General features: G+C 44.1%; 1 protein-coding gene across 6 annotated transcripts in view; it reads left to right on the top strand.

Annotated features, from left to right (window-relative positions):
• LOC139545716 (rap guanine nucleotide exchange factor 1-like) overlaps nucleotides 1-20769 on the top strand; it is a 51381-nt gene that overhangs the window by 15665 nt on the left and 14947 nt on the right. For all 6 annotated transcript variants that reach the window (XM_071353778.1, XM_071353777.1, XM_071353776.1 and 3 more), the window contains exons 2-10: nucleotides 10095-10240; nucleotides 10452-10630; nucleotides 10851-11007; nucleotides 11191-11279; nucleotides 11404-11559; nucleotides 15163-15289; nucleotides 15418-15595; nucleotides 16518-17066; nucleotides 19899-20101. In XM_071353778.1, the coding sequence (XP_071209879.1) occupies nucleotides 10095-10240; nucleotides 10452-10630; nucleotides 10851-11007; nucleotides 11191-11279; nucleotides 11404-11559; nucleotides 15163-15289; nucleotides 15418-15595; nucleotides 16518-17066; nucleotides 19899-20101 (1784 nt within the window). The remainder of the gene's footprint in view (nucleotides 1-10094; nucleotides 10241-10451; nucleotides 10631-10850; nucleotides 11008-11190; nucleotides 11280-11403; nucleotides 11560-15162; nucleotides 15290-15417; nucleotides 15596-16517; nucleotides 17067-19898; nucleotides 20102-20769) is intronic.

The raw sequence follows: 20769 nt of genomic DNA, 5'->3' as shown, positions 1-20769 counted from the left end.
ATGTCTAGGCCTAGATGGATTAATTCTGTCGCACATGATCGATGTAGACTATACGTTTTTCTCAACTTGAGCACTGCTCAATAGCGGAGGTGCTAATTCCTTGTTTTGCTAAGTTCACCGTATTGTACATTGCTCTCCATTTACTATTTTCTTGTATGGTCATTAGCAAAGTATACACTATCCCAATTTTAGCTTCAAGACACCAGAAATGTGAAAAACCTAAAAAGTAGATTGTACTGATTTATTGGCACATTGAACCATATCGCGCGCCAAAGTATAAAAACTGTGTATACAGTGTTAAAACAAGGACGTCATATCTGAATTGTGCCATCTTTATGCACGTTCGCCATTGTTTTTGTGCCCTGCTTGCCGTTTAATGACTTGGTCCATTTGAAGTGTTTCTTACAACTCTTTGTAATGGCCTGTCTGTATTATTTGATCACTGGGTGTGCCGTGACGTCATCAATGCTGGCAGTAGCCTAGATACGAGCTCCAAAACGAAGGCTTTTTTGTTTTGCTTCAACCTGTCTACACCGCTTAATTCACTGAGCAAGTCAGTGTTTAGGCTAGGTGTATAAGCCTTTAAAAAATGTACAAAATCTATTGAAAGTCTTGACTGAAATAATAGTGTACACTATAGTACTGAGTGATTTGAGCTTTTTGAGGTTGGTTCGGTTTCAGGTTGGTTAATATTTTCAAAGATGTTATGAATACATTATGTAGGTTCAATGCGGTAACAACACAGAATGAAACATTTGATTGTAGTGACTGCCCATTACTATCACTTATTAGGCTCTAACCATCATTTATTCATATTACCTAAATGAAATATTTAGGCACACACAGTACCTATGAAAAGTTTGGACACCTACTCATTCCAGGGTTTTTCTTTATTTTTACAGTTTTCTACATTGTAGAATTATAGTGAAGACATCAACATATGAAATAACACATATGGAATCATGTAGTAACCAAAAATGTGTTTAAAATATTTTTTATATTTGAGATTCTTTAAAGTAGCCACCCTTTGCCTTGATTACAGCTTTGCACACTCTTGGCATTCTCTCAACCAGCTTTATGAGGTAGTCACCTGGAATGCATTTCAATTAACAGGTATGCCTTGTTAAAAGTTAATTTGTGGAATTTCTTTCCTCCTTAATGCGTTTGAGCCAATTAGTTGTGTTGTGACAAGGTAGGAGTGGTATATAGAAGATAGCCCTATTTGGTAAAAGACCAAGTCCATTTTATGACAAGAACAGCTCAAATAATCAAAGAGAAATGACAGTCCATCATTACTTGAAGACATGGAGGTCAGTCAATCTGGAAAATGTTAAGAACTTTGAAAGTTTCTTCAAGTGCAGTCGCAAAAACCATCAAGCGCTATGATAAAACTGCCTCTCATGAGGACCACTACAGGAAAGGAAGACCCAGAGTTACCTCTGCTGCAGGGGATAAGTTCATTAGAGTTAACTGCACCTCAGATTGCAGCCCAAATAAATGCTTCACAGAGTTCAAGTAACAGACACATCTCAACATCAACTGTTCAGAAGAGACTGCGTGAATCAGGCCGTCATGGTTGAATTGCTGCCAAGAAGCCACTACTAAAGGACACCAATAAGAAGAAGACTTGCTTGGGCCAAGAAACACAAGCAATGGATAATTAGACCGGTGGAAATCTGTCCTTTGGTCTCAGTCCAAATGTGTGATTTTTGGTTCAAACCGGCATGTTTTTGAGACGTAGAGTAGGTGAATGGATGACCTCTGCATGTGTGGTTCCCACCGTGAAGCATGGAGGTGGAGGTCTGATGGTTTGGGGGGTGCTTTGTTGGTGACACTATCTCTGATTTTATTTAGAATTCAAGGCACACTTAACCAGCATGGCTACCACAGCATTCTGCCGGGATACGCCATCCCATCTGGTTTGGGCTTAGTGGGACTATCATTTGTTTTTCAACAGGACATTGACCCAACACACCTCTAGGTTGTGTAAGGGCTATTTGACCAAGAAGGAAAGTGATGGATTGCTGCATCAGATGACCTGGCCTCTACAATCACCTGATCTCAACCCAATTGAGATGGTTTGGGATGAGTTGGACTGCAGAGTGAAGGAAAAGCAGCCAACAAGTGCTCAGCATATGTGGGAACTCCTTCAAGACTTTTGGAAAAGCATTCCAGGTGAAGCTGGTTGAGAGAATGCCAAGAGTGTGCAAAGCTGTCCAGGCAAAGGGTGGCTACTTAGATTTTTCAAAAATATTTGTTTTGCACTTTTTTGGTTACTACAGGATATATATATATATGAGTTTATGGCACACGAGACACCTGTCTTATTTGTGCCCATCTCAGTGAACTATCCATTGCGGAGGCTGAGACGAATCCTTTGCGGAGGCCGTAGGTATTGCACAATCCAAGAAGAAAGGGAGTATGTCTAAGATGCACAATGCACTTCTCTCTCCAGAATGCGCTCTCCTGACAATTTGTGCACATTCATTGTTTTATAACTTCATTTTGTGAATTGTTTGCAGTTGATCGTTAATGTCTATCAATTCCCCATTACATATATCACCAGTAGTACATTTATTGTTAATAACCATCATTTCTAATCTACAATGTTTGTTGCTTTGGTTACGGTAATTTCTGTTAATGTTAATATATTATTCCTGTCTTTTACCGTTCTCCTTGTCGGAGTGGACATGTTGTTTTCAAAGTGCACAACCTATGCTACACTTGAGAGAAACAAGTTTTGGTTTATTTCATTCCATTTACAAGTTTTGTAAATTTAGTTTGGAGCGCTCCTGTCAATGCTGCTTACACACACACAGTGCATTCGGAAGGTATTCAGACCCCTTGATGTATATTTGAGCTAAATTCCAAACACATTCATTGATAAAGGTAACCCAATTTAACAAATCACACACCAGAAAAAAATATTTGAAAATGTTATGCAATTCAAATGAACAAAAATGCTATTTCCTTATGCAGAAAACATTTGTTCACCCCTACCTTTTACCATCACCTAAACTTAGTATCACGTTCACCAAAACAGGTGCAAATGATTAGGAAATCGTTAGAGAGTGGGAGGGTCCAGCCTTCCATAAAGATTAGAAACTTGGTATGGTTTGGTCTTAACCATATGGGTGTGTGGTAACACATCATGCAAAGATTGAAATACCTATCCGAGGCCCTCAGAAGAAAGATTATTGATGTCTGGGAGGGGTTACAAATCCAATTCCAAGCACAGCGTTCCGCTGCTCGACGGATCATCTACAAATACAGAAAATTCCAGACCACTGGCAATCTACCTAGGACAGGTCGTCCCACCAAATTTAGCCCAAGAGCTGACCGAAAGATGCTCATAGAAGTAGGGTTGCACATTGAGGGAAATATTCAGAGGTGGAAACTTTCCGTGGGAATTAACAGGAATATATGCACATTTATATTAATACTATATATATTTATCATATGGAGACAGAAACATAAACCTTTTACCTTATCATAAGTAGACATAATTGCAAATTATTATTTTTAAACAATTTAGTTACGAATTGAACTTTAATTAAATGAGTTGACTCTCCACATGGGATGATTTCACTGAACAACAAAAGAAAGGGAATATTGAATGATCCCCAATGATCCATCGCATCTCCCAAAAACATTTTCAACATACATCTGTAAAGTGATAGTCCAGAAATTAAAGCTTTGGTTGTCTTCCTCTCAGGCTTCCATGTCTTCTCCCTGGACCTCCTCAATGTCCACCTCTTGAACATCAGACTCTGAGGCCTCATCTTTACCGTCACTTTCCAACCTTGTTGAGGATGGCTCGTTGTCAGGCTCAAAACGCCTCAAATTTGCCCGGATGGCCACCAATTTTTCAACCCTTGTATTGGTCAGCCTGTTGCATGCTTTGGTGTGTGTGTTCCCAAACAAGGACCAGTTGCGCTCTGAGGCGGCTGATGTTGGTGGGATTTGGAGGATGATGGAGGTAACAGGGGAAAGAGCCTCAGATCTACTAAGTCCCTTCCACCATGTGGCTGTTAAGATATGTTGCCATATTGCATCTCCACCCCAAAGCCCTTGCTTGGAAGTGTACTTCGCCAGACTGCCAAGAACCTTGCCCTCATCCAGGCCAAGGTGGCGAGACACGGTCGTGATGACACCATAGGCCTTGTTGATCTCTGCACCAGACAGGATGCTCTTGCCAGCATACTTGGGGTCCTCTTGATGGGGCTGTCTATATCGGCAGACTGTGATATGGCCATTTCTTGGAGAGACTCCTTTCCCTCTAGGAGACTGTCAAACATGATGACAACACCACCCCAATGGGTGTTGCTGGGCAGCTTCAATGTGGTGCTCTTATTCTTCTTACTTTGCTTGGTGAGGTTGATTGCTGCTACAACTTGATGACCATTCACATACCTGACCATTTCCTTGGCTCTCTTGTAGAGTGTAACCATTGTTTTCAGTGCCATGATGTCCTTGAGAAGCAGATTCAATGCATGAGCAGCACAGCCAATGGGTGTGATGTGAGGGTAGGACTCCTCCACTTTAGACCAAGCAGCCTTCATGTTCACAGCATTGTCTGTCACCAGTGCATATACCTTCTGTGGTCCAAGGTCATTGATTGCCTTCAGCTCATCTGTAATGTAGAGACCGATGTGTCTGTTGTCCCTTGTGTCTGTGCTCTTTTAGAATAATGGTTGAGGGGTGGAGCTGTAGTTAATCATTCCTTGCCCACGAACATTCGACCACCCATCAGAGTTGATTGCAATAGTCTGCTTTCTCTCTGATTTGCTTGACCTTCACTTGAACTCTGTTGACCTCTGCATCCAGCAAATGAGTAGATAAAGCATGTCTAGTTGGAGGGGTGTATGCTGGGCAAAGAACATTCAGAAATCTCTTCCAATACACGTAGCCTGTGAGCATCAGAGGTGAACCAGTTGCATACACCGCTCGAGCAAGAAATTCATCAGCATTTCTCTGACTACGTGCCTCTGAGTCAAAAACTTCTGATTCCAGGAAGACCATGATGCTATCGATAAGGTGTCTGATTCATCATTTTCACCTCAAATAGAAGGAGGGACTTTTGTCAGAGGTTGCTTGTTGTGAGCGCTGAGGGAAATTTATGCACTTGGCCAGATGATTCTGCATCTTTGTTGCATTCTTCACATATGATTTGGCACAGAATTTGCAAATGTACACAGCTTTTCCTTCTACATTAGCTGCAGTGAAATGTCTCCACACATCAGATAGTGCCCGTGGCATTTTCCAGTAAAGATTAGAAAACAATGAGTAAACAAAACCCAAATACAATCTCATGTACAGATAATTAGTTAAGCAGTTAGATTAAACAACTCCTTTGTAAGATACATGTTTTAAAACGAAACATGTATGGAAACAGGTGAATTAACACTCCTCAGTTAGCAGGCTCAAGCAAGCTAAAACCCACATGGTAGCAAAATCTAACTAGCAGAAATTGTTAGAAATTATTTAAACATACTTTGCTGTAGGCTACTTACTATAGGCTATTTACTAGTTATTCATGTGTCATATAAAATATATTCACCCCACCCAGTATTGTAATCAAAACTTACCAGAAAGCATGTAGTCCTTGGCTCAGACAGTGTAGTAGTGTGGGCTCAATAACATCTCATTAGTCTGCAAGATCTTGAGAATCAGCTGTACATGTGATGGAAGAATGCACTGTGCATGCAGAGTGTTGCAATTCCATTGAACTGGGGATAGTTGCCACAAGAGCTAGAATTGCCTTATGTGTATCCCACAAAAAAGGTTTTAACTTTTATTGTTGAATTTAAGCAAAATTCCCCAAATTCCAAGGCTTAACTTCCCATGGAAAAGTTCTGGAAATTTACCGGAAGTTTCTGACCCTTTGCAACCGTATGTAGAACCCTCTAAGAACCCCAGGGTAACATCAAGGGATCTACAGGCCTCTCTTACCACAATCAATATCGAAGTGCATGAGTCAACTGTCAGAAAGAGACTGCACAAACTTGGCCTACATGGTAGGTCGGGAAGCCTCTGCTCTCAGAAAAGAATATCAAGAGAAGACTGACGTTTACCAGACAACACCTGGCTAAAGACCAAAACTACTGGAACAATGTGCTCTGGGAAGATGAGTCAAAGGTGGAGTTGTTTGGCCGCAATGCTAGATGCCATTTTGGCAAGAATGAAACACTGCCTTTGAACAGAAGAACCTCATACCAACCGTAAAGCATGGAGGCGGTGGCATTATGGTTTGGGGCTGCATGAGGGCCTGGCCAACTTGCCATCATTTAGTCAACCATGAATTCTATATTGTACCAGAGAATTCTTGAGGAGAATGTAAGGCCATCTGTCAAAAAGCTGAAGCTGAGCAGAACATGGATCTTTCAGCAGGACAATGATCCAAAACACACAAGCAAAGCCACAACAGAATGGCTCAAAAAGAAGAAATGGAGGGTTATGGAATGGCAGAGTCAAAGCCAAGATCTCAATCCTGTCGAAATGCTGTGGGGGGGGATTGAAGTGGGCCGTACATGCAAGAAATCCCTCGAACATGACACAGTTGAAGCAGTACTGTAAATAAGAGTGGGGGGGAAAGTCCTCCCAGTCGATATAAGAGACTGATAGACAGTTACAAGAAAGGCTACATTAAGTTATTTCAGCCAAAGGGGGCAACATCAGCTATTGAAGCTAGGGCTGTGCTTTTTTTTCGTGCACTATGGAATTACATTTCTGTTGATTTTTGATGAATAGATGATTGCAAAGCATAATCTTTCAGTTTATTTTGTCACTCCAGAGATGTTAGATCGGGTTCAAGTCCGGGCTCTGGCTGAACAGGCAGCTGTAGGCACAATGGATTCTGGTCATTGTAGTTAATTATCACGTTTTCTGCACTTAACTATTATGAGTTGGACAACATGTCACAGAAGAGATCTCTCTAGAGAAATGGCACAAACAGCATGCTGACGGACAGCAAAACCGCTGAACTAAATGGAATTCAAATATACTACTTGAACCGATGTGGTCAATTAGTTATTTTAAAAACTGAAATCACTCAGCACTGGTAAAGTTATTTTAGTGGGACTATATTCACACCCACTCTTGTGTCCTGAATACTGAGGATGAATACTCTTTATCACTGAATGCAGTGCTAGATTCAGAAATCATGACACCAATGTATTTCATTGATTTGTTTTGGTGTCCCAGTGTCCATTTGCAAGGTTCACTATGTGTCGTCCTTAGCGCATGATGCCTGGCTACCATTGGACACGTGTCCGGACTCCGGTGTATGTAAGGCCACTGCTGCTCAGGCAAGACTGAGTTGAGCAGACAAGCTGTTGCCACGGGCGTCTCCAGGGGCAGACTGTTGCGGTGTGTGGTGTGCAGCGCTCCACACAATCTGCCCTCAGGTCTGCACTGAGGTGGAACTAATAGAGCTTTAGTGGAAACCACCGCACATTGGGAAGCACTGCACAGGGAAAGGGAATCATAAAATGCATATGCCTAGTTTTTATATTGCTACGTGACAAGTGTCTATGAAATTAGCCGGAGACAACACACCCAGTGACAATCAACCTCTCCTTGTCCCAGTCTGTAATCCCCACATGGTTTAAGATGGCCACTGTCATTCTTGTTCCCAATAATTCAAAGGCTTCATGCTCCAATGACTACCGCCCTGTAGCACTCACATCTGTAATCATGAAGTGTTTTGAGAGGCTGGTTATGGCACACAGCAACTCTATCATCCCAGACACCTCAATTTGCATTCCCCCCAACAGAACCATAGATGACACCACCTCAATTGCACTCCACACTGCCCTCACCTACCTAGATAAGAGGAATATCTATGTGAGTATGTTGTTCATTGACTACAGCTCAGCGTTCAACACCATTGTCCCCTCCAAGCGCATCACCAAGCTTTGGACCCTGGGACTAAACACCTCCCTCTGCAACTGGATCCTGGACTTCCTGACGGACCAACCCCAGGTGGTGAGGGTAGGCAACATCACCTCCGCCACGCTGACCCTCAACATGGGGGCCCCACAGGGGTGTGTGCGAAGTCACCTCCTGTACTCCCTGTTCACCAACGACTGCGTGGCCATGCACGACCCCAACACCATCATCAAGTTTGCTGACGTCACAATGGTGGTTGGCCTGATCACCTGTGACGATGAGACAGCCTACAGGGTGGAGGTCAGTGACCTGGCAGTGTGGGGCTGGAACAACAACCTCAATGTAACTAAGACCAAGGAACGGATTTTGAACTACAGGAAACGGGCGGGGCGGGGCGAGCATACCCCAATCCACTTTGATGGGGCTGCAGTGGAGAGGGTCGAGAGCTTCAAGTTCCTTGGCTTTGTTCTTCTTTTTATATCTCGTGTGTTTTTGTTCTACCTTGTTATTTTTAGTATTACATTGTTATTGATTACTGCATTGTTGGGGTTAGAGCTTGCAAAAAATTCAAATCACTAAGAACTTAAAATGTTCCACACACACAGACACAGTCGTGAAGGCGCATCAGCTGTACCGTTGAGAGCATCTTGACTGGTTGCATCACTGCTTGGTATTGCAATAGCACCGCCCTTTATCGAATGGCACTACAGAGGGTGGTGCAGACATCCCAGTACATCACTGAGGCCGAGCTCCCTGCCATCCAGGACCTCTATGTCAGGCGGTGTTAAACGAAGGCCCGGAAAATAGTTCAACTCCAACCACCCAAGCCATAGACTGTTCTCTCTGCTTCCGCACACTAAGCGGTTACCGCTGCATCAAGTCTGACACCAACAGGCTCCTGAACAGCTTCTATCTCCATGCCATAAGACTGCTAAATGGCTAACTAAATGGCTACACGGACTATCAGAGTTAGAGCTTGCAAGAAAGCCATTTCACTGTACTTGTGCATGTGACATTAACTTGAAACTTAAGTCCCTCTGTTCAATTTAGTCTGTAGTCAAACAAGATTTTACTTCTGTTTAAATAGTCTGGTTTTAAAGGGAAATATTATCAAAACTACCAGAGAGCCTATTCTGGAAATGTGACATGTTTGAAGAGTATATTGTTACTGTCGATGTCTAAAAATAAGCTAAATCAAAAAGGTTTTGAAATATTAATGTGGAGCTTTATAATTACTAAGTCTGTGACGATACCAGTACAGCAGTATTTTTTTCAATGGCAAAAATGGAAATACGACACAGTCCAAACACTTTGGTCCTTTTAAAAACCTGCTGGATGTAAAATATTCAGTGCTAATGCCTGGAAAATAAATGTAACTCTGGATGACACCATCATGATATTTGTTTCCAGGGCTGTTTTCCTAAAAAAAAAGTGAAATCCTCTTTGTTTTGTTTCCTTGCCATGATACTAATGGGTATAGTGATACTGGTATTGTCCTGGCCCTAATAGTTATGTGATGACATCACATGACCGCGTTCCTTCAGAATTTTTGGGCCGATCCTAATTTATTCAAAAAACGTTGTTCATCATTTGTCATAATATAGAAAGTTCGACAAAAGAAAAATGCACCCCTGTTGAACAGATAACATTTCTCCTGAAGTTGCTGTTTGCATTTACCCATGTCGCAATGTTGTTGCAGCATTGCTTTTTGTTGAATAAGCCTGGGTCAATGGAAACCTGCCTAGTGTGTCCCAGCGCCTGTGTCTGTACGAGTTGCTAAAGGTGTTCATTTGGGCCTTTTGATGCAGTTGACTTGGAAAAACGGTCAATTTAGCCTAAAATTAATTTCAGGTTTTGTGGGTAACCATTATTTTCATACAGCTGAAGAACTGTACATGGTTTTTGAAATGAAGACAGATCTACAATGCTCTCATTCGTATAATGCTGTTTTGACTAATTAGTGTTCATGAGTTTTCTATTATCTCACTCTGACAACACATTTTTACTGGCTTATTTCTTATATCTGAGCATTGTGAGAGGTTGTGCTTAAGTCTGAAATCATGTAACATTTAAATGAAACTTCCGTATGTGTGATGTATCAGAAAGTGAATTTCTAACAAGGGTTCTCTCAATTCACACTCTGTAGATAATGAAAGTTAGGCTATTCTCTTAATTCTCCCTCTCGCTTTCCCTCTCCTCCTCAGACTCCCAACGCTCCCATTTGTCTTCCTTCACCATGAAGCTTATGGACAAATTCCACTCTCCCAAAATCAAAAGGACACCCTCAAAGAAAGTCAGTAAGCCACCTTTAGAACATAGCGTCAAGACTGCAGAGAAACCTGCTAACAAGGTTTGTTAAATGTCTGTTTCTCCCTCTACATAGGCCTCAAGCTTTTGCTGTGTCCATCTCATAAGTGCAATTAGTTGTTCATTTATATCCTACAAGAAACCAGAGAATGAGACTGACGGCAGAGTGATAAAGCCTCACATTATGCAATAATCGCATAACCAAGATGCACCACCATGTTCAGGATTGCTCTCATGTTGGCTTCCTTTTGCAGGGTCTGAGTCGGTTAGAGGAGCATGAGAAAGACGTGGTCAGTGCCTTGCGTTACTTCAAGACCATCATTGACAAGATGGTGGTGGACAAGAAGGTGCTGGAGATGTTACCAGGCTCTGCCAGTAAGGTCCTGGAGGCCATCCTGCCTTTAGTCCAAGTGGAACCGAGGATCCAGCACAGGTGAGTCTGGCCCACGGGGATGTATATCTGGAGCTCGCCCATTGTGTGTTTTAAGACGACGCTTCAATTGACATGAGACGAGGTTTCCAGCCAAATGACATTTTAAGGTTGACGATTTATTTGTTTTATAGGGTTGCAATCGTAAGAAACCTTCAAAGCCTAATACAGAATCAGTTTTTGTACGTCTGTTAGCCTAATCTTTCCTCTTGCTTGTTCCCAGTTCAGCGGTGTCATCTTGTCTTAACCGTGTGTACCAGAGTCTGGGCAATCTCATTCGCTGGTCCGACCAAGTCATGCTGGAGGGGGTCAACCTGGAAGATAAAGAAACCATCGTTACCGTCACCACTGTGATCAAGGCAGTGCTCGACGGTGTTAAGGTAAAGTTGGCATACCAAAAAACAAACGAACATGAAATATGCGACGTCACAAATGATTTGTAACAATTAATGCATGTTATGTTTTTTGGGGAAACAGTAGCTAGTCGAGTACCTGTTACTCTGTGGGGAAGAGATGTTGAAGTTGGCTCGCATTTAATAACTGCACACGGTGATTGTCCACAGGAGCTGGTGAAACTGACCATCGAGAAACAGGAGCATCCCTCCCCTACATCTCCTGTCAAACCAGTGCCACCGGCCGCCCTGACTGAGAGGTGAGTGAGCCACAGAGGATGTCAGTCACACTCCTCCACTTTAACCCGTACTGAACACGTCTTACACTCTGAGGAAATTGTACACAACGTAAACAACACCTGTATACAACTCGTATACCCACAGCGCTGCAGAGCCACCTGCCAAAGAGAAGGAGAGTCTGGACAAGAGTTCAGCCACAACCCAATCTACGGAAGTCTTGACTGAACCCACTGAGGATGAAGCAGAGGAGGTGGCCCCTCCGAAACCCCCTCTCCCTGGCGTAAAGATGGCTGAACACAAGTAAGAGCTCATTTCATAGAGATGGTGTCCTTTTCATAGCTCTAACAAACAGTGGTTCAGTGGATCCCAAACTGTGGGGTGCGCCTGGGTCGGTGGGGCGAGTAAGTTGAAAGCCCTTTATTTTGTATTTTTACAACTTACAACTCTATTACAACTTACAACTTACTCTTGAAAGTTGTAATAGAATGCATAAGGTGCAATTTTGAAATTGGGTGGTGCATCAGCATGAGGTTACACGGGTCGTGAGGTGGGGGTCGTTACTACGCCGATAAATTACTATTCATCCAACCTTTGCCACCAAGGAAATTTGTGTTGGGGGGGGGGGGGTTAACCCTTCCTAAGATCAGTGTGTGATAATAACTACCTTTTTGTTCAGTCATTGATAACTCTCAGAACATTTGATGTCACAGCACAAGTCAGAGTCAAGTCTTAACTGAAGTAAATGCAGAGTTCTAGCCACGTCACAATTCACTGTTTAGCCACTGACTCAAGTCCCCATCTGTATACTCGTTAGGCCTGCAGAGAGCTGAGCACACAGCTCTCTTGTAGTCTCCGCCAACATCACAAAAGAATGTTCAGTGCCTTCAGGAAGTATTCACACCCCTTGACCTTTTCCAAATGTTGTTGTGTTACAAAGTGGGATTTAAAATTGGTTTGTTATTTTTGGTCAACGATCTACACAAAATACTCCGTCAAATATGAAGAAAAATGCTAACTTTTTAAAATGTGAAATAGAACACTGATATATTTAGATAAGTATTCAACCCCCGGAGTCATGTTGGATTCCCTTTAGGCAGCAATTACAGCTGTGAGTCTTTTTTGGGTACGTCTCTAAGCGGTCTCCAACCCTGTTCCTGGAGAGCTACCTTCCTGTAGGTTTTCACTCCCACCCCAGTTGTAACTAACCTGGTTCAGCTTATCAATCAGCTAATTATTAGTCAGGTGTGCTAATTAGGTTGGAGTGAAAACCAACAGGAACAGCTCTCCAGCAACAGGGTTGGAGAGCCCTGCTCTAAGAGGTTTGAGAACTTGGATTGTACAATATTTGCCCATTTTTTTATTTTTTTTATTCTTCAAGCTCTGTGTAGTTGGTTGTTGATCATTGTTAGACAGCCATTTTCTAGTCTTGCCATAAATGGGCTCCCGAGTGGAGCAGTGGTCTAAGGCACTGCTTCTCAGTGCAAGAGGCGTCAATACAGTCCCTTGTTCCAATCCAGGCTATATCACATCCGGCCATCATTGGGAGTACCATAGGACGGCGCACAATTTGGCCCGGCGTCATCCGGGTTTGGCCGGGGTAGGCCGTCATTGTAAATAAGAATTTGTTCTTAACTGACTTGCCTAGTTAAATAAAAATGTTCAAGCCGATTTAAGTTAATTGTAACTAGGCCAGTCAGGGAACATTCAATGTCATCTTAATAAGTAACTCCAGGTTATTATTGGCCTTGTGTTTTAGGTTATTGTCCTGCTGAAAGATGGATTTGTCTCCCAGTGTCTGTTGGAAAGCAGACTGAACCAGGTTTTCCTTCAGGACCTAGTCTGTGCTTAGCTCTATGCCTTTTCTTTTTATCCTAAAAAACTCCCTAGTTCTTGCCGATGACAAGCATACCCATAACATGATGCAGCCACCGCCATGTTTGAAAATATGAAGAGTGGTATTCAGTAATGTGTTGGATTTACCCCAAACATAATGATTGTCCAGTATTACTTTAGTTCCTTATTGCAAACAGTTTGCATGTTTTGGAATATATTTATTCTGTACAGGCTTTCTTCTTTTCACTCTGTCATTTAGGTTAGTGTTGTGGAGTAACTACAATGTTGTTGATCCATCCTCAGTTTTCTCCTATCACAGCCATTAAACTTTGTAACTGTTTTAAAGTCACCATTGGCCTCATGGTGAAATCCCTGAGCGGTTTCCTTCCTCTCCAGCAACTGAATTAGAAAGGACGCCTGTTACTTTGTAATGACTGGGTCTATTGATACACCATCCAAAAGTGTAAATAATAACTTTTACCATGCTCAAAATGATATTTAATGTCTGCTTCTTTTTTCCTTTTTTTTATCATCCATTAAGTGCCCTAATTTGTGAGGCATCTGAAAACATCCCTGGTCTTTGTGGTTGGAATCTGTTTTTGAAATTCACTGTTTGACTGAGGGACTTTCCAGATAATTGTGTGTGGGGGGGGTACATATGTGGTGTAGTCATTAAAATCATATTAAACACTATTATTGCACACAGTTAGTCCACACAACTTATTATGTGACTTGTTAGGCACATTTTTAATCCTGAAGTAATTTAGGCTTGCCATAACAAAGGGGTTGAATACTTATTGACTCAAGATATTTCAGCTTTTCATTTTTTATTTGTAAAAAAATTCTAAAAACATAATTCCACTTTTACATGATAGGGTATTGTGTGTAGATCAGTGACACAAAATCTCAATGTAATCAATTTTAAATTCAGGCTGTAACACAACAAAATGTGGAAAAAGTCAAGGGGTGTGAATACTTTCTGAAGGCACTGTTTACCGCTCATAACTTTGAATGCGCTTTGATTACAGGCCAACATGCTTGTCGCTCATGTCTTTACAAGAAGTCAAGAGTGGTAGCTGGGTAACTGGGCTATAAATAGTCTTAATTCTTTAGAAGGCTTTATGGTCTTTGAAGGGTGTAGTAAAGAGAGGTGTCAGAGATTAAACTTCCGTTTGTGCAGCACTGTCTCTGAGGCAAATTTCTTTTCTGAGAAACTGGGCTCGACAGAGGCTGGTGAGCTCACAGCCAGAGAGACACGACAACGGATGGAAATGGACCACATTAGATTCTAGAGCCCACCACACACAGCAGCACATCCTTATAAATTTGGGGTTGGGTTAAATGCGGAAGACACATTTCAGTTGAATGCTTTGTTGTACAACTGACTAGGTATCCCCCTTTCCCTAAATACAAAAGGCTCTCTGCCTTTCCTGGTGCTCCGATCATACAAACACTAATTCTCTGAATTTGCCAGCAGAAGGTACTCTGCACCAGTCTCTGTGTCTTACGCAGCGCCACACTGCAGATTTTATTTTTTATTTTTTTGTGTCATAATTTATTTTTGTCCTCTTTCCTGGGGGCTGTCATTGACCCTTGCCTTACTGGCAGATAGGATATCCTCCTCCTTTTCCACCTCCTCACCACCACAGCTGCCTGCCTGCATTCTCCACATGCCCTCTTGTCATTGGGCCATCTGTGTGCACTGCGGTGTGGAAACAGTTCAGTAGCTGCTGCTCTCCCCACCGCTATCTGTTTGCGGAGGGGAAAAGCAGCCAGGCAGTGACACATGCACTACACACTTTTCCATTGTGCTGCTACTACAGAAGGCTCTCGGAGTGTGTCAGCTATTGTCCTCCTATCTCTCAACCCCCCCCCCCCACCCCAGGCCAGTGTCAGTGCAGTCTTTTCCCCACCTCCCTTCACCATACATGCAGTACATACACACAGAAGAAGTGGATCAGTCATTGTACTGTGGCTAGAGCTGCATGCTTGGCTTTTGGAATACTGGACAGTGGGAACGTTGCACACTGCCTCATATTGAAATGATGCCCCCTTCTCCTCCCCCTCCAGTCCTCCAGCTCTCCCTCCAAAGAAGCGCCAGTCGGCGCCCTCCCCCACCCGGGTGGCAGTGGTGGCCCCCATGAGCCACGCCACCAGTGGCGCCGGTCTTCACATGGGCACCGGCCTCCACAAACAGGTAGAGTAGCTTTGTTGCACTGTTAACTTCTTTTGTGCCATTGTGTCTTTTCATCAAATGCTCTGACAAACGTGTTGTGACAAACGCCGTGGCTAATAAGGGGTCTGGTCCCGCTCTCTGGTCGGCAGGAGTACGAGGTGGACGCGTTGCAGCGGCGCTTCTCAGGGGGCAGCCATTCGTACGGAGGGGAGTCGCCGCGCCTGTCGCCCTGCAACAGCATGGGCAAGCTGAGCAAGTCGGACGAGCAGCTGTCCTGGACAGTGGACAGTGGACAATGCTCACGCAACACCAGCTGTGAGACTCTGGGTGAGAGCCTGACACACACACACACACACGAAACCCATACACGGACACACGAAACAACAAACACACACGACACAAACACACAAAAGTTACAGTACATGTTTCAGCACTGACTTCACAGATGGTTAGAGAGGAGCCACCATGAGCCCAGCATGAGAGGCCTGTCTCTTTTGATAAGGTGTGTATGCACCTCGGTCGCCACAGGGCCCACCACAGGTTGTCTTAATGTGGCTCACAGACCACTACAACAGTGGAAACAAGCTGCTGCGGATGCGTGAACCAAATCGACACATGCAGGCAGGGGGCTTCCTGTTCCTGCCGCCTCCAGCAGCACAGAGCGAGGCTCACGAGATGTGAGCAGAGACAAGACAGAGGTTGCATCTCAATAGTCTTTAAGCAGCCTCCTTCATCTGCACTGGTCTGAAAACATAGGATAGCAGAGGGGAAAGCAATATGGTGGATGCCCTCTGAGAATTTGCCTAGTTTTAGCCGTCCAGAGACGATGAGAGGTGGCGCTATTGAGGCGCAGCCTCAAAAAGTCTTAAGCTGTAAAACCATGGCTGTCACATTGTGGAACCAGGGACAAGCAGTGAGGGTTGGGGATACCAATGTTGCGCCAAGTCATCCGGTGGCACTTTTCTCAGACGAAGGAGAAGCAAGCCGTGTTGTGCCTTCTCAATTGTGATCAACTGACACGTGCCACGGATCAATTTCACACACGTTGCTCGCACCTCAAAACCTTTTGTGAAATCATAACTCTCCCTCCAATGAAATTGGTTTTCACCAATGTCTTAGTTGTGTTTTTGTTGTTTAGAGTGGGGTTTGTAGAGAAAAGTGCTTTTTATGCCGAAGTGACTGAGGTTTGTTTTCAGTGCTCTAACCGGTGACTCACCTGTCCCTCCCTGTCTTTTCTCTCTCACCACAGACACCACAGACCACTACGACCCGGACTACGACTTCCTGCACCAGGACCTGTCCAGCCTGGAACAGATGCCTCCCCTGCCGGTGGGGGGATGCCTCAGCCCCCTGCCCGAGTCCCACAGCGAGTCCTCCTCCCCGTGCCCTGGCCCCGGGCCACCACTGGCTCAACCCCACTTCACCCCTACCCACCCCTCCCCCCAGCCGTCCCTCCAGGGCTCCTCCACGTCCCCCCTCTACTCCCGCATGACTCCCGCATTGCCGCCCCCCGCCCTGCCAGAAAAGAAGCGCCGCAGCGGGGCCAGCTCGGGCTTCTCCGACGGCTCCTACTCTGGCTCCTCCTGGCGTGTCTCCTTCGAGCGCCACCCGTCCCAGTATGACAACCTCATGGAGGAGGACATGCCGCCTGTGCCCCCCTTCCCCCTGTTCACGCCTGGCGTCTCGCCCATGACCCTGTGCCACGCCGGCGATGGGTTTGTGTCTGAGTTCTGTGCCAGCGAGATGGCAGACGTCCCCCAGAGTCCACCCCCACTCCCCGAGAAGAAGAGCCGCCACAGTGAGTATCTGACGCCAATTACACAAACTCTGCTGATACCAGAGTTTAGAAGCCCAGGGTATAGCCCCAATTACACCGGACTAGGTCCCTTAGTTATGTCTGAAATACACATGCGTGCCTCCTGCTGTAATGGAATGATAAAACCATAGTATTAAACAAAACTTATATTTTCTCTCTCTCTGTATCATATAAGGTGTGGCTGGGTTCAGACTAGGGACCTTATTCGCCTGGTGTGTCTGTCTGATACATGCTCATAATCCCTGGCAGGTCTGCCATACTTATGTTCCAGTAGGATTTTGTTGTTCCACCTTGCTCTCAACCCTCTGTCTGCTGCTAGCTAGACCATCACAATGGGTCAGCCATGTTGGACAGGACATGATGATGATGATGATGATGATGATGATGCTAGCTAGCTAGACCATCACAATGGGTCTGCCATGTTGGACATGCTGCTGAATAGAGATCAGTTGGCAGTTCTATGCTCTTCATGTTTGTGCTGCAGGCTGGCCCTCGGGCTCTGTCATCAGTGTGTACGCACGCACACACGCACGCACGGAGGGAAACACTGATGTGAGCTCACATGGAATAATACATTTGTTGATGGATTGTGTGGGTGAATAGAGGAGTGGACTCTCCCGGGCAGTGCAGCAAATGAGCATGTGCTGATTGACCCTCTCAGCGGAGGTGTTGAGGGGTGGCCATTAATGATAATCAGCCCGTTCCCCATATGGAGCCACACTATAAAGAGCTTACAGCCAGGACCAGCATGATTGTGCTGCACTTGTGCCTCCCCTGTTTATTTAGATTTCCAACAGCTGAGCACTATTCTAATAACTAAATGGTCAGGGTTTCTGCTAGGGCTAACCCCATCTGGTCGACTGGTCGATTGGCTGTTGGTCGACCAAGATATCTTTAGTTGGGCAGTTGCAACTTATTTTACTTTTGTCATGGTGCACAAGACATCAGTCTGATTCGCGCCTCTCGGTGGATTGATCCATTGCGGCAGCCACTGGGATGGCACAGTCCATCGCTCTTAAGACCGGATACTGAAATTGTATATGGTTATATTATATAAAAATAATGGTGCAACACTAATAAATCAAATGTTTTATAACAAATGGGCTTTCTCCCGCGTTGGATACGGTCGCTGTCTGTGGTTCTGAAACGTAATCTTAAATGCGCTGTAGAATTGCCACCTTTCCCCATGTTGCTGTGTGCATAATAACAAAGTTAACCAGCATATTGGGATTGAGAACAACGTGGCGGAGGCAGCAGCAGCAGAGACGAGGAAACAGCCCTTGCCTAAATGTCTAAGAAAATCGAGGAGAGAGGAAACCCCAACCTAATTAGGTCTTTAATCAATAGCCTAACTGTTAAATGTGCCTGGCTTTATACATCATCCACATACAGTGCCTTCGGAAAGTATTCAGACCCCTTGACTTTTTCCACATTGTTACGTTACAGCCGTATTCTAAAATTGATTAAATTGTTTTTTTCCCCCTCATCGATTTATAGACATTACCGCGTAATGACAAAGCAAAAACAGGTTTTTAGAAATTGTTGCTAATTTATACAAAAAAGCTGAAATATAAAATGTACATAACTATTCAGAGCTTTTACTCAGTACTTTGTTGAAGCACCTTTTGCAGCGATTACAGCATCGATTCGGTATGGCACCTCTGTATTTGGGGAGTGTCTCCCATTCTTCTCTGCACATCCTCTCAAGCTCTGCCAGGTTGGATGCGGAGTGTTGCTGCACAGCTATTTTCAGGTTTCTCCAGAGATGTCTGGGCTCTGGCTGGGCCACTCAAGGACATTCAGAGACTTGTCCCGAAGCCACTCCTGCATTGTCTTGGCTGTGTGCTTAGGGTTGTTGTCCTGATGGAAGGTGAACCTTCACCCGAGTCTGAGGTCCTGAGCGCTCTGGAGCAGGTTTTCACCAAGGATCTCTCTGTACTCAGACCAGGATTTCTCTGTTCATCTTTCCCTCGATCTGGACTAGTCCCTGCCGCTGAAAAACATCCCCACAGCATGATGCTGCCACCACCACCATGCTTCACCGTAGGGATTTACATTTACATTTAAGTAATTTAGCAGACGCTCTTATCCAGAGCGACTTACAAATTGGATGGTGCCAGGTTACCTCCAGAAGTGACACTTGCCACTCAGGCCAAAGAGTTCATTCAGATAAACACTTGCAATAAACACTTGCTGTGCTGTGGTGCCTTTTCAGTAGGCAGGTGAGTGAGACAACATGCGCCAGTCACACAGGCCCTTGCTGTCATTTTTTTTTAACACAGTGTGACCAACGTGGTCTTTATTGGGTAATTTTTTTGTGTCTTAATTATTTAATTAAACAGTGTGCTTAAAGCATCAGACAAGCTCAATGCATTTTATTTATTTTATTCAAACACATAGGGTTTGTTTGTCTGTGTATGGAAAAATAAGTTTAAACATTTTGACCAATCTATTGGTCGAAAGAACAGGACGACTCTCGGTCGACCAAGATTTTTTGAGGGTCGGGGACTGCCCTCATTTCCCCCAAAATATGCTTTTCTTGTTTTTAAGTGGAGCGGGTTTGAATTGAATTTACTTAATGAATATTCTTCATTCAACTTTCATTTTCCAATGTTAGAATTTACAGGGTAGAGAGAAGTTCTCAGTTTTAAACCAACGTTTGACATGTAGATTAAAAAAACATTGTTATACGGTTTGAGATACTCAGAAGGACACTGTTATTGTCATCTGCTAACGTATTGTCATGATTTTGTGTGTGTGTGTGTGTGTGTTTGTGTGTGTGTGTGTGTGTGTGTGTGCACCTCGCTCCCACAGTACTGAAGTACATGCAGTTTGTGGAGGACTACTCGGAGCCCCAGCCCTCACTCTTCTACCAGACACCGCAGAGCGAGAGCATCTACGAGCAACGCAACAAGCGCTTCCAGGAAGTCTACAGCTTCAACGACTCGTATAGCAGCAATGACTCTGTTCACGAGCCCCTCCCACCCCCGGCACTGCCACCCAAACAGAGGCAGCTGGTGAGCTACAGCCCAACAGCTCACCTCACACACTGAAGCCACACCGAGGCCTCACACCCATCAGTAGCACAGCGTACAGTACACCAGCCCACCCTGTACATGCACATCCACCGCTTACTATGCCCAATGCATATACATTTAAAGTAACTCATTTTCTCATGATATATTGTTCCAAGTCTGTAAGATTGAGTGGCGGGTGAGTCCATAATGTTTTATCCCATGCATATATAATGGAGGAAGAAAAGCAGGGTGATTTGAAAGTCCTGAACATCCAAATGGCAAGCGATGCTGCAGAGCCCTTGGTAGTGGTAAAACATCTCCCAACACTACTTCTATACATAAAAATCCATTTAAATGCTTTTTCAGCATCAGATTTACAATCAGTTCTATGGTAGAATTGAAATTGCTACGATTTCTGTCACAGGAAAAAAAAGTACCGGATGGCATAAGACGATTGGCCTTTTGTACAGACTAGTTCATCACTCTCCATGACGTCCCATCTTACATCCCACCACAAGGCTTGTCTTTGATTTCATCATTTTTGCTATTGTTGTGATCGTTTGAGACCTCTGCAGGGCTGTAGTAGTTCACTTCCCATGTTCAATTTAATGCCATTATCTCCGTACCAGACATTCATGGTTCGAAAAAGTAATTGATATAAATGAGGA

Source organism: Salvelinus alpinus, chromosome 19, assembly GCF_045679555.1.
Source record: "Salvelinus alpinus chromosome 19, SLU_Salpinus.1, whole genome shotgun sequence".
Classification (NCBI taxonomy): Eukaryota; Metazoa; Chordata; class Actinopteri; order Salmoniformes; family Salmonidae; genus Salvelinus; species Salvelinus alpinus.
This window is presented reverse-complemented; position numbering and strand designations above follow the sequence as displayed.